We start from the raw sequence: 13,989 nt of genomic DNA on the forward strand, positions 1-13,989 counted from the left end.
AATGGCACTGAAATCAAGAATATAACACTCTGGAAGTGGCGCTGTTGCTCAGGTGGTAGAGCACTTGCCTTGAGCTGAAGAGCTCAGGGACATGCACCCAGGCCCAGAGTTCAAGCCCAGGACTGACAAAAACATAAAAAATAAAGAAAGAAAGAATGCTTAATTTGGGGGCTGGGAAGGTGGCTCAGTGGTAGAGTGCTTGCCCTGCGTTCGATTCCTCAGCATCACATAAGCAGAAAAAAACCGGAAGTGGCGCTGTGGCTCAAGTGCTAGGGCACTAGCCTTGAGCTAAAGAGCTGAGGGACAGCACCCAGGCCCAGAGTTCAGGCCCCATGACCGACCAAAAACAAAAAACAAAAACAAAAAGAATATAACACTCTGGGGTCAATCCCAGAGCAGAGAAAAGTGATCTCGGACTGCCAGAGCAAGGAGAGGACTTACAGAAAGGGGAGAGGGAGGAGCTGATGAGCACAACAGCGTGGGCCTGGCAGAGGGTGGGAAGAGGTCACCTGGATTTCTGGAGGTTGGTCAAGGGTGAAGCAGGGACCCCCCCTCCCCCGCCTTAGGTCAGGTCAGGACTGCAATGCTCTAGGACCAGATGGGCTTGGCGGGTGCAGTGCCACTGTGCTCCTGTGTTATCCCCAGGTGATCAATGCCATCGAGCAGGACTACAGGCTACCTCCACCCATGGACTGTCCCAGCGCCCTACACCAGCTCATGCTGGACTGCTGGCAGAAGGACCGCAACCACCGGCCCAAGTTTGGCCAGATTGTCAACACACTAGACAAGATGATCCGAAACCCCAACAGCCTCAAAGCCATGGCGCCTCTCTCCTCTGGGTATGGCTGCTCTGGCCCCGCCCCCTCCCAGCCCCCTCTCTCGCCCTGGCCACGCCCCTCACCTGGAGACCCTGCCCTTTCTTCTGAGCAAACTGCCCTGGCTCCTCCCCTTTCTTGGTCCCACCCCTCTCCATCTTCCCTAGTAAGTGCTCTCACCACAATCACCACTGCCCCACAACTTTAGGCAGATTCTTCTCAACACTGCTTGGGGCTGAGGACAAGTGTTGGCTGGGTATCTGCAGAGGTGCAGGGTTTCGCAGACAGTCCAGAGAAGAGGACACAAAGCCGAGCTAAGCCCTCTTTAAGCATGGCCAGAGAGAATGGCTTTTAAGAAACCTTAGCAAAGGATCCAGAATCTAGCCATCACTGTTTCTTTCCTAGCTGCCATCTACACCCTCCCAATACAGACACACCCGCACACATGAACTCCTGCACATGCACACCTGGCACACAGGCACAAATGCCCATGCTTGCTCTCACACCCAGACCCGGGACCTGGGTCTCAGGCACTCACACCTAAACACATCCTCAAGCATTCGAAGGCACACACTGCCATTCACAACTATGCACACACACACACACACACACACACACACACACACACGACACCTCTCCCTTCAGTTTAGTGTCAGTGCCAGAGACAGGCTCAGCCCCAGAGTGTTGGTTCAAGGGCCCTGGGGCTTCCCTCCTCCCAAGGCATCTTCCACCGGCTAGGCCTGCTCACCATGGCCTTTCTGCCCCTTGCCTCCCAGCTGCTGGCCCTGTGCTCACTGACTGTCCCACAGTCCCACAGCATACCCAAGGGGCATCTAACCAGGCATCCTCAGGATCCAGGACTGGCCGTAGGAAGAGGCTCCTTGGACCAAAATCCTTCCTTCACCAGTGTCTTGTCACCATAAGATGTTGCTTACCTTCTTTACCTGGTGTGCCTTGCCATTACCCCATGGCCCTATGACCCTGCCTGGGCCACTCATCTTTTTCCCTCCTGACAGTCACTACACTCCTTGCCAGCCAGAACATAGCTCCCATTAGCTCCAAGCTCTGCCTGGATCTGGAGGGTGTGTGGTCCACAGGCAGGGCCTCCCACAGCACACAGCAGGTCCGGGAAGGGTAGAGACTGGCATTGGGAGAGGAAGTGGTGAAGTCAGCTCCATTAATCCTGCCCAGTCCTTCCTCCTGCAAACAGGAAGCATGGGGATGTGTCCCTGCCTCCCTCCTACAGTCCCCGACTTTCCAGGTCACCCCAGCTTTGAATCCCAAACACGGATTCATTCACTCTCCCACACTCAGCACACTCATGCACACTTCCATAAGTTCAAACTCAAGTCCACACTCACACAGAAATATGCACACGCACACACGCGTGGTCCTACCTTTCTGCTCCCTGCAAGTGTGGGCCCTGACCATCCCTGTCGCCTCTCCCAACCCCAGCATCAACCTGCCGCTGCTGGACCGCACGATCCCCGACTACACCAGCTTTAACACGGTGGATGAGTGGCTGGAGGCCATCAAGATGGGGCAGTACAAGGAGAGCTTCGCCAACGCCGGCTTCACCTCCTTTGATGTGGTGTCTCAGATGCTGATGGAGTAAGTGCCCAGCTGCCTCGGCCCCCGCCACGGGGACACGCACGCCCCCATCCCGCCCTTCGAGGACTCTGGAGGGGGAGGAGTAGACTGTCTGCCTGCAGGGATGTGGGGAGAACGACACAAGATGCCTTTGGGGTTATATACAGGTCTGTATCCAGACCTACCTCCCCTCTCCTGGTTGTAGGCCAATCACAGCGTCTCCTCAGCCTCAGATTCCTCATCTGTAAACCAGGGTGAAGTGGGAGCTAAATCAATGCACATTTCTCCCCCTTATTCTCAGCATGAGGTCCTCTGCCGGGAAACCCAGGCAGCTAGCTCCTGCCCAGCCCAGAGCCTCCTTGAGCCCCGCCCCTCACATTTCCCAACATACGTGTTTCTCTCCCAAAGGGACATTCTTCGGGTTGGGGTCACCCTGGCCGGCCACCAGAAAAAAATCCTGAACAGTATCCAGGTGATGCGGGCACAGATGAACCAGATCCAGTCTGTAGAGGTTTGACGTTCACCTGCCTCGGCTCGCTTCTTCCTCCGGGCCATCCCCTCTGACCCCTCCCCCTCAGGCTGGCCAGGCCCTCCTGGTGCTCCGTCCACCGCAGGCTCCGCCACCTGCCAGGAGGCCATGGGCAGCAGGAAGAACCACGCAGGACTCCAGCCTCGAGACATCATCAAGACCACGTGCAACTCAATGATGGAATCAAAAGGGAACGGGGGATAAAGAAAGTAGACAGGGAGGGGGCGGGAAATACGAGGCATATTTTTAAAGAGGATTCTTATAAGGAAGGCGATGACGGTTCTTAAGGGGGGGGGCAAAAATAAGGGCTTAGGAGATCCCTGCGATTCGTCCACTGGGAGGCCAAAAGCTGTTTCCCTCCGACTCCCTCTGGGAAGGGGGCCTGGCCAGAGCCAAGAACCACTTCTAGGAAAACAAATGTGAAGAGAAGGGAGGGGCTGTCCCTCCTGTCCTCACACTCCAACTGGAGCCGCACTCACGGGGCTGCGCCCGACGGAAGGGGCAAGCGGACAGGCAAGCCGCCCCGGAATCACTCTGGGAAAATCCATTCCAGCTGCCACTGGGCAAATGCAGATCTTCTGTCTTTGGAGAGTATTTTAGAAGCTCCAATAAGAAAGATCATTGCCGCTGTCAGTTCGTGGGGCTGCAAAAGGAGCTGTTGTCCTCCCGGGTCAGGGAGCGCCCGGCACACCAGACAGGCTAGCTTTCCTGAGGGTGGCTGCCCAGGGCTGCAGCTCCCCCAGGACCCTACCCCAGCCGGGACGCCTGCTCCCACCAGCCCCGCCTCAAGAAAACGATGCTACAGTGATGGTCAGCAGCCTCGACTGCCACTGAGAACGGTTGATCTTGCATCTGGGTTTGTTTACAGCGATTTGTGGACTCGGGGGGAGGGGAGCGTATTTTGGTGAGGGGTGGTTTTGTTCTGGGGGGTTTGTTGGGGATTTTTTTTTAAAACAACAATGAAATGACACTTTGACATTTCCTACCTTTCGAGGAACTTGATCCTTCTCCAGGAAGAAGGTGCTTTCTGCTTACTGACTTAGGCAATACACCAAGGGCGAGATTTTATATGCACATTTCTGGGGATTTTATACGGTTTTCACGGACACCCTTCCGTCCTCCCACCTACTGGGCCCCACCAAAGCCACTGCCACTGTCACAGGGCCACGTGGGCCATCCAGTGGGATTGGAGGGGAAGGGGACACGCCACAGTGGAAGAGCAATCCACCTAGGACTGGTTGTGAAAGGATGGAGGTTGCAAGTTCTTGCCCTCTCCCCTCCTCTCCCCTCCTCTCCCCCCCTCTCCCCTCCTCTCCCCTCTTCTCCCCTCCTTTCCCCTCCTCTCCCCCCGCCCAGCTCTACCCGGTACTTGCCAGGCATACAGGCCCATTCAAGGCTCCTGAGCACCCGCAGATGGCCAAACCCAGTCTCACCCTTGGGAGCCTGAGCTGGGCTGCCCAGGGTGCCAGGACTCCGATCATTCACTGTGATACCCCAGCCCTCCAGGAGGTGCCCTGGGAGATACTGGCAGGTGCGCACCCCCTGGGGAGAAAGCGCGTGAGTCTCTCCTCCTTCCTTCTCTCCCCCAGGCCTTTGCTCAGGTCTGAAGGCCTTAGCCACAGGGAGCCCTTTCTCCAAGGGGTCTGGCCACAGACTATCCTGCGAGCAAACACCTGAGTGGAGTGGTGAGCTAGTGAACCGAATGGGAATCAGTGCTCTAGTTACAGATGACCTGTGTTCTCTGTAAACTACAAGAGAAGTGCCAAGTGACTACTAATGTTCTTCCAAGGGGACCTATGCGCCTTGTGGTTCTTACAAGGCCTGGGGCTGAGCAAACATGCAGAGGACATAAAAGCCGCCATGTGGCCTTTTCTGGCTCTGGCTTGGCTAAAGCACAGGAAGCAAGGAAAATGCATTGGCAGTGGCTCAGAGCTCGGCCTCCAGCACACTGGGAGCCAGGGTGAGCCACAGCAGGTACATCAGGAGAAGGAATGGACAGGGTGTTCTTGGGAATTCGGGGTGTCAGGTGAGCTGTGATAGGGTGGACTGTCATCATGGGGTCGGAGCCACAGGTACAACTGCCAGGCCGGTGCTGAGTTCCTCTTGTGCAGCTGGGTCCCTGGTCCATTAAGATCTGAATTCTTTGTGTGGCAGGAAGTGTCTGTGCCTTGGGTATCAAGTCTGGCTGAAGATAGGGAACCAGGGTTGTACTTCTCTAGGAGCTGTTCTTTGTTCACACAGCTAGTTTGAGGGTCCTGCCCAATGGGAAAGATGGAGGCCATAGGACCCCAACCAAAGGCCCCGAAGTCAGAGTGCGTGCGGCACAAACCAGACTACTGTCTGACCCTCACCTGTTCCTGGAAGGGAAGGAGAGGAGGCGCCTAGGGGGACCACAGAGTGAACCACAGAGAAAGCACTGGCAAGTTTCCCACAAAACTGGCCGGCAATGGCCCGGCCACCGCTTTGTGCCTGCGAAGATCCCCAGCACGAGTGGCAGCTGTCCCCACATACAAGGTCACCTTCTGGCGAGAGCTGCCCTGATGCTCCCTAGATTAACTGTCTCCCCTCCCCACCCCCGGCTTCCAGGCTCCATAAGGGGCTGGCAATTGGTGTTTCCGTCAGATGGCTTCCTGTCCTAAGCCGCAAGGCTGGCGTCTGCTAGCCAGCCTGCCCCGGCCCCCACATGCCTGCTCCTAAAGGATGGGTGCTACCCAGACCCTCTGTCTCTTTTTCAGGATATCATTCAAATATCACAATTGCCTGTCCCCTCACGTCCCCATGCTGGGACAGCCCCTCCATGTTCCAGCAGGGAATGGCAGGCCCCATTGCCCATTCTCCTGGGCACACAGCTTGGAACTGCCCGCTGCCTGGTTACTAATCCTTTCCTGGCTCAACCTCTCCAAGTGCCAGCCCCCACCTGCCCGGAGTGTGAGGAGCTTCCGCTGCTCCGTGCACACTGGCTTCTTGAGGACAGAAAGCTGACTTATGCACGGGGAGGGGGGCACCGTGGAAATGGGGCCAGCTGGCAGGGCTGCCAGGCTCCGCCCTAACCCTGCTGTTGGGGGAAGGGTGGAGGGCTTCCTCAATGGCTCCTTAGTAGAAATTCACCAGCAGCTTTTTTCTGGGGATGATATTTAAAATATCTACGTCCTGATCAGAAGCAATGATGGTCTCAGTCAGTGCTTGGGCCCCAGGCCTCTGGAGCAGGGGTGATGGTGCCAGGAGCTGTGGGGAACGAAGGAGACAGACTCAGGTCAGAGGTTCTGAACTAACCAGAGATGCCTCAAGCTCAGATGGTATCAGCCAGACTCCCCCAGTCATTCTCAGTGGGGGGGGGGCTCTCCAGCACCCCCTTGTGGGCAGTGGCTAGCCACGTGGCCCTCACCCATCAGAGGCTCACCCCCAGCAAGCTGGAAGCTCCCACCCTGCCCAGCTTGTCCCCAGACCTGGCTGAAGCACAGGAAGGACTCAGATGGCCTCTGACCACCACCTGCCCGGGAGAAGAATGTCAATGCATTCAAAGGACAGGGTGACATGTGACGCATCCTGACCCCAGGGGACAGCCCCCTCCCGTCACTAATGGGAGATGAGGACCCAGTCATATACTGCCCCACACTGAGCCTCAGTTCCCCCGCAGGTGAGCCAGGCCTGCAAGACATATTATTCACTTCAGACTTGTGACCAAGGTCCTTTCCCCACCATCCGTAAGAGAGAAATTGAGGCACAGATGGTTGATGGCTTACTCAGGATTATACTTATAGTCAAGGCAGGGCCAGGAGCCCGGCAATGGTCAGTTAGATGGTAGGAGGTACTTAGTCTTTGCTGCTGGCTGATAAGGGAAGGAAAGCTAGATGGACTGGAACTATCAGGGAAGGCTTCCTGAGAGAGGCCATCTTGAAAATGACAGAAGCCAGGGAAAAGGTCATTTCAAGATGACAGCAGCCAGTAGAGTCCAACACAGATGGATGGGGAGGGCTGAGGAAGGGGAGGTCGAGGCGGTTGGTATGTTATATGATGGCTTGGCTACAGGGACTGTTGAGCAGAGAGTAGCAGTGTCCTGCATTATAGGAAACAGCCAATCAGCCCTAAGATGGACAGGATGCATCCTAGCTACCCATCCCAGCTGAGCGCCTGGCACAGCCCCCACGATGCTGGCAGAACTCAAGCCCTGCTGTCCCCTTTCCCTCCAGAGCCACACTGCTGCCTGGAACAGCAGGGTGGGACTCTGTGCTGCCTGCTTCTCAAGGCACCAAGAGCTGAGCCTGGGGCGTGTGTAGTTGTATAGGGAGACAAGAAATACTGCACAAGAAAGCCCCATTGCTTTGGCCTTGGACAGAGTGCTTGAACTTGTTAGGAGTCTGGGACCCTGTCCCACTTTTGGGACCCCTGATACACTGTGTGTGCTATGCACGCCTGTACACACACACCACCAGCTGGCCTTGACACAAATCCTGGCTTCAGACAAGGTGGAGAATCTCAGCCTTGGCCCTGAGGCTGGTCAGCTTCCCTCTCAGGGAGTCCAGAAGAAAAAGTACTTGGCATGTCTCTTCTATCACAGAAGAGAGCAGTGGGCGGGGCACCGCCAGGATGCTGGTCTCTATGGCAGAAGCCCCAGATCTGCAATAACACTTGCTGCATACCAGGTGCTGAAGTCTTTCTCCCCTACTTAACAAGTGGGGAAACTGATTCCCAAAGGTGACTCCCACCAGCCAGGATTCCTGGAAATGTTTGCCAGGCACCTGGACCAACATCTTCCAGCAACTTATTGACTAACTGAAGAGAAGGCCTGGCCTAGTCAGGGGCTAGGAAGAAGCCGGACATCATCCGATGAAAATCCCATAGTCAGACATACATTAGGACCCTTAGGTACAGCGGGTAGGGCTGCCCCTCGGGAATGTGTTCAGACTGAGCTAAGATTTCAGGAAAATTAGAAAGAAACCCCCCCCCCCATATCACACACCCACAGTCTATCTGAGTTTAGCTTCACAGCAGGAAGACTGTCTCAGAAAGCTGATCTAGCAAGAAGTAGAAATTTAATCTTCAGAGAGGTTCAGCCCACCCTGTGGAGACCCCACACAACCCCCTACACTGCGGTCCAGAACAGCTCACTCCTCACCTGGCCAAGTGGGCCAGGCAAAGGCAGGGTAAAACTTTTACCTGGACCTGGAGCTACAGATACCTCCCCCGCCCCCCCAACACACACACACACCCTGAATACCCAGAATGACATGGCTCCTCTGACAGAGCCAAGGCCCCTATGGCTCCTTGCTCCTGTGGAAAGAGGGGCCTCTAAGCGTGGGTGGGGGGAGGAGGCAGGAGGAGGAGGCCAGGGTGTGGAGCATACTCTGCAGACAACCCCCCTAGGCCTGAACAAAGAATTCTAACATTGCACAGGTGAAAGATGCCAAGGTTCTTACGTTGTAAACCCCTCTAAGATCCAGTAGGAGAATCCCATGTTTTTAAGATTCTGTCACTAGATGATTGTATGCTGCTATTCTTGACATTTCTTGCCCCAGCAGTAAAGAAGCACAAAAGGGAGAGAGAGGAAATGAAGGGGGGGGGGGAGCTAAAAGCAATTCCTAGGAACAGAAGCTCTGTTCTTGGAGCCTGGGTTGGAGGTGGGCCTTTGGTGAGGGCGGACAATCCTTGTCTGGAGTGAGATGGGACCCTCTCCTGACAGAAGCCAAGCAGCCCTCACAGGGCAAGACGGGATGGCCACCCCAGCCACAGCTGGCTGGGAGCTCCAGCAGCCCAGCTAAGGGACCAAGGAGGGGAGGGTGTCTGGGGCATAGAATGCCCCACTCCGGATAGGAAGCTGAGGGCCAGGGCTCCCTCTGGAGAGCTCTGCTGGGGCACATTCCCTAAGCTCACATTTCCTGCAACCCCAAAGCCAGATTCCTTCCAGATACTCAGGACACAGCTCCCGTGGCCCCTCAGGCCTGCCCCACTCACTGCCCAGAAGGGCAGGGGCCAGCCCAGGGAGGGGGCTGTGGAATGGCCCAGAGCTTGGCAGTCATCTGGCTGTTCTCTCATAGGTAGAGGGCACTGTCTGGGGCCTCTGACTCAGGGTGGGCCTGGCAGGGACCCTCCCTCACAACCAGAAAGGCGCAATGACTAGTTGTTCATTAACCATAGCTGCTATGTCTTGGGCGGGGGGGGGGGGGGGGGGGGGGGCAGCAGTGAGCCAGGAGCCTTGCTTCACATCTGTGTGCAGTGTCTTGCTGAGTCCACGTTTCCATGAGAAAAGTGTCCCTGGGTCACACTTCACACTGGGTGCTCGGGCCACACGTCCAGCAGGCAGCCTCTGACCCGGGACCCGCCCCGTGTGCCAGTCGCCACGCTATGCTGCTACCCGTGGTCTCCCCTCTGCCCTTCACCACTGTCTCCCTTTGCCTGGCAGATCCCGACCCCTCCCAAGGTGTCCCCAAACCTGAGCTTTCCAGCAGGGGGCCAGGCTGAGTGGCGGGATTTCACAGAGCCCTGTGTCTTGTGGTCACCAATGTGGGGGGTCCCTGACCATGTTGGGGTGCCGGGGAGCAGTATGGAGGGGCCTCCGGCCGTGGTCACCCGGGCTCCTCCAGACTTTTCTGGGTGACCCAGGACACCTCACCAGCTGCACCCATCTGCACCCTGATCTTGGTACTCAATGCCTTTGTAGGAGGGTTTTTAGCAGAACCTTTTTTTTCCAAAATAAATGTGAATTGTAAAAACGAACCATTGGACTTGGTGTTTTCTTCTCTCAGAGGCTGTCCAGTGAGCAAGGGGGGAGCACCCACAATCTGGAGTGGGGTTCCAACCCATCACTCTAAACACTAGTACCAGGGCTGGGGTTGGGGAGTTGGCCTGGGCTGGGGTGAGCATGAAATGGGAGCAGATATCCTCTGCTAAAGCATCGCTCCTGGGCCAGGGAGTCCAGCGCATGTCACATGCTCAGCCTCCTTCCCACGGGAAAGGATAAAGGAAACTCATGGGAGGAGGGCTTCGTTGGGCAGGAAGCCCACGGTAGCAGATCCCAATGTCGGTTGCTTATATGTCAGCTGATGTTCTTCTGGAGAAAGGATTGGGGGTTGGGTCCCAGGTTCAAATGCAGGTGGCAGATTCTAGACTGGTGCAAGGTGATCAGAATCAGTCACCCCTTCCTCCCCCCTGCCTTTTTTTTTTTTTTTCTGCTACCAGGGTTTGGACTCCAGGCTTTGAACTCTTGCTTTAGTACATTTGCTCTGCTGTCATTCTACCATACCTCCAGCCCTGCTTTTCGCTGGTTATTTTGCAGAGAGAATTGCATCAACTTTTCTGTCCAGGCTAGCTTTGAACTATGAGCCTCAGGATCCCAAGCTCTTATAATAGGTAGGATTACAGGTGTGAATCACTGGTGCCCAGTTTTTGAATCCAATGTTCAAAAAAAAAAAAAAGTGGTTAGCACTTTTTAAGTGGGAACCATGCAGTTCCCAAGCCTACAGTTCAAGCCCCATGACCGACAAAAACAAAACCAAAAAAAAACTTATCCATTGCAGGCACTATTGGCTCATACCTGTAATCCGCTACTTGGGAGGCTGAGACCTGAGGATCCTGGTTCAAAACCAGTGAGGCAGAAAAGTCTCTGAGACTCTTATCTCCAATTAACTGCCAGAAAACTGTAAGTGGCTGGCCCTGTGACTCAAAGTGGCAGAGCGCTGGCCCTGAGGGAGAGAGTTCAGGGACAGTGCCCGGGCCCTGAGTTGAAGCCCCATGACCAACAAAAATAGAGGTTTCTTTGAATATTTCTGAGCCATGGCTGATCAAAGGTGACGAGGAACAGCAGAGGGGCTAGGGTGGCCACGGCAGAAAGAATAAAGGAGAGACTGGGAAGAACTGGAGTCCTGTGTGGGCCATGATAAGAACGCACACTCAAAGTTCATGATGTGTTTAGAGCTCAAGTGTGTGATGAGCCTTTTCCAAGGCTCCCTCTGATTGTCCCCTAGAACATGAGTTTGGATGAGTCAGGCTGGGTCTTCCAGAGAAATGGAACTGGCAGGATGTATATTAAGGGGTTTATTTCTATGGATTTAGTGGTTCCACTGGCAAATCTATAACAGGTTGGAGAGATTGGCAGGCTGGAGACTCCCACAGGGGTGGGTGCTGAAGTAAGTCCACAAGTAGAATTTCTTCTCCTTCAGGGAGACCTTAATTTTACTTTTAAGATCTTTCACTGATTAAATGAGGCCCAGATTACAGAGGATAATCTCCTCAACTTGAAGTCTGTAGGTTGTAGCTGTTAATCAGATCTACAAGATACTTGGATTAATGCGGCTTGACCAGCCAAGTGGACAAAAAAGATGGTCCATCACCCAGGGTGAGTGAGAGTGGAATCTGGGAGACATCGCTACTGTTAACAGCCCCGGAGGAAGGCCACAGTGACTGTGGGTGAAGCCGCTGGAGTGGGAGGAGGGAGAAGCAATGGGGCCTTGGATATAGTGGAAGGAAAAACTACAATTCACTGATGGATGGGTGGATAAGTGGATGATGGATGATGGATGGATGGATGAAGGTGGATAAACGGATCTGACATGGAGAGGGCTACCCAAGGTTTTAGCCTGAACAGGAAAGGAGGTGCTGTCCTTCTTGAAATGGGGTGGACCACAGGAGGGGTGTGCTGGGGGTGCATGGAGAAGTCCACCTTTGACATGGTAGAGAGATGACTAAGCATCAAGTAGGCAGCCAGGTGAATGAAGCTGGAGTTAGGGGAGCCAGTAGGGCAGAAATAACAATGTGGCTGGGCACCGGTGGCTCATGCCTGAAATCCTTGCTACTCAGGAGGCAGAGATCTGGAGATCAAAGTTCGAAGCCAGCCTGGGCAGAAAAGTCGAGGAGTCTCCTATCTCCAATAAACTACTCAGAAGAATGTGGGAGTGGCACTGTGGCTGAAGAGGTAGAGCACTAGCCTTGAGGGGAAAAAAAAAAAAAAAAAGCTCAGGGACAGTACCCAGGCCCTGGGTTCAAGCCCCAGGACCGACACCAAAAAGGAAATAACAATGTGGAAAGTGAGGCTTTGGCCAGGGGAGTCTGGGGAAGCCAGAGAGGGACAATGGAGATGAGAGGGCATGCGAGACTGAGCTGGGTAAGGAGCATGAAGCCAATGTGATGAGGAGGTGGCGGAGGAGGTGGTATCTACGGGAGGGGAAGGCTGTTGGACCGAGGCTCATGGAAGTGGGATACAGGAGTAGAGGTTGATGGGATCCAACTGAGGAACTTGAGCATGTTAAAGGCAAAGGAATGGCCACAGGGTTGGACAGCTAGCAGGGAGAGAGGTCAGTGACACCATCTTCCCACGAGGCTTTGCAAACATCAGGAATTGGGATCAAGGTCATGTTGGAAGCCATGACCGCAGGCTAGGAGCTGAAATCTGTAAGTGGTGAGTAGAAGGCTGCCCTGGTTGGACTGGGGCCTGTAGAAGACGGACAAGGAGTGGGGTGGGAGGAGTACACGTGGGGAGGTGATAACCGACTCTCTGGGCCTTCGGGGTTGTATCAGAGCGCAGAGCCTGGCAGTGCAGGGCTCAGGAAGCCATGTTCCCTTACCAATCCCCCCACCCGCCCCTACCCCAGGGCCCTGTCCTCTGCGGGCAGTGCCAGGACTGAAGGCTGAGCTGGGTTTTCCTTCTGTGGAGCCCCTCATCCCCAGGGGGGATGAGGCCCATAACTGAGCCCCAGAGAGGAAGCCATAGGACCCAGGCTGCTGGGCCCAGTGGGTTTTTTGACTCCTTACTCCTCTGGAGAGACCCAGGCCACCACTCGAGGAGGCAGATTCAGAGTGTCAGACTGGAGATGGTTTTGACTAAGGAGCGTTCCACAAAAGCGATACTCATTCAGTCAAGACCATGCTTTGCGTGTTGATCTTTCCTCAGGCTAGCAACAGCAGCCAATGCTCTGGAAAAGCAGGGCCGGGGCGGTGAGCCAGGCCGCATTCGTCACAGGCTCCTGAGGGGACACAAGCAGGCCTCCACGGTGTGCTGCGTTCCGCAGGTTAGGTATATCACATGTATTCTCAACTTAGGACATGTGGATCTTCTGGAGGGTTCCTCAGGGACACAGTCCCATTGCAAGTGGAGAGCATCTGTTCAGCAATTAGACAGGAAGCAGAGAAAACAGCAGCCCTAGATAACGTTGTGTAATAATCCAATAATACCACACCTCAGGCCTAGGCTGGAATGAAGGGCTAGGAAGTCTGGCTACCCAGCCAGGCTTTGAGGTGGCTCGGGAAGGGGGAAGTGGTGGAGACTGCCAGCCCCACCCCCCACCCCCACACGTGACCGCTGAGTGCTCACAACCTTCCGGAGATGGCCTTCTCCGGTAGCTCCTGTTAGTTGACAGTGTCACTCATCAGGTTAAGTCCTCAGGGACACAGGTGTCCTCTCTCCTGCTTCAGGTAATAGTTTTCAAACACTAGGAGTATATTCCCTCGATTTCTAGAACATTCACAGAAGAAAAGCTACACATATAACACATCCCTCCCCCCCCCGCTTTACTAGGACCAAACTGAGGGCCTTGTGCATTCCAGCACTTGAGCTATGCCTCCAGACCATTCATTTTTGTATTTGGTATGTGAGACAGGGTCTTGCTAACTTTTCCAGAGCTGTCCTCTAACTCTTGATTCTCTTGCCTCTGCTTTCAGAGTAGCTGTGATTACAGGAATGTTCTCAAGGTCTTGCTAACATTGTCAATGCTGGTCTCAAACTCTTGATTATCTTACTTCTAGGAGAACCAAGTAGCTGGGTTTACTTTTTTTTTTTTTTGCCAGTCCCCTAGGACTGAGTTCAAGTCCCACTTGAACTCAGGACCTAGGGCTGCTCAAGGCTAGCGCTCTACCTCTTGAGCCACAATGCTACTTCCAGCTTTTTTGAGTAGTTTATTGGAGCTATGAGTCTCACAGGAACTTTCTCTCTCTCTCTCTCTCTCTCTCTCTCTCTCTGTCTCTCTCTCTCTCTCTCTCTGTGTCTCTCTCTCTCTCTCTGTTGTGGGGCCTGAACTCTGGGCCTGGTCTCTGTGCCTCAGCTCTTCCGCTACCACTTCAGCCACA

At 54.6% G+C, this 13,989-nt stretch overlaps 1 protein-coding gene across 1 annotated transcript in view; it reads left to right on the forward strand.

Annotated features, from left to right (window-relative positions):
• Positions 1 to 2,982, forward strand: part of Ephb2 (EPH receptor B2) — a 160,811-nt gene extending 157,829 nt beyond the window's left edge. Inside the window, exons 14-16 of the mRNA XM_042688572.1 lie at positions 646 to 839; positions 2,271 to 2,426; positions 2,814 to 2,982. Coding sequence (XP_042544506.1) covers positions 646 to 839; positions 2,271 to 2,426; positions 2,814 to 2,922 — 459 coding nt within the window. The 3' untranslated portion in view covers positions 2,923 to 2,982. The remainder of the gene's footprint in view (positions 1 to 645; positions 840 to 2,270; positions 2,427 to 2,813) is intronic.
• The last annotated feature ends 11,007 nt before the right edge of the window (positions 2,983 to 13,989 follow it).

Source organism: Dipodomys spectabilis, unplaced genomic scaffold, assembly GCF_019054845.1.
Source record: "Dipodomys spectabilis isolate Male_0828 unplaced genomic scaffold, ASM1905484v1 ptg000118l, whole genome shotgun sequence".
In the NCBI taxonomy this organism is placed as follows: Eukaryota; Metazoa; Chordata; class Mammalia; order Rodentia; family Heteromyidae; genus Dipodomys; species Dipodomys spectabilis.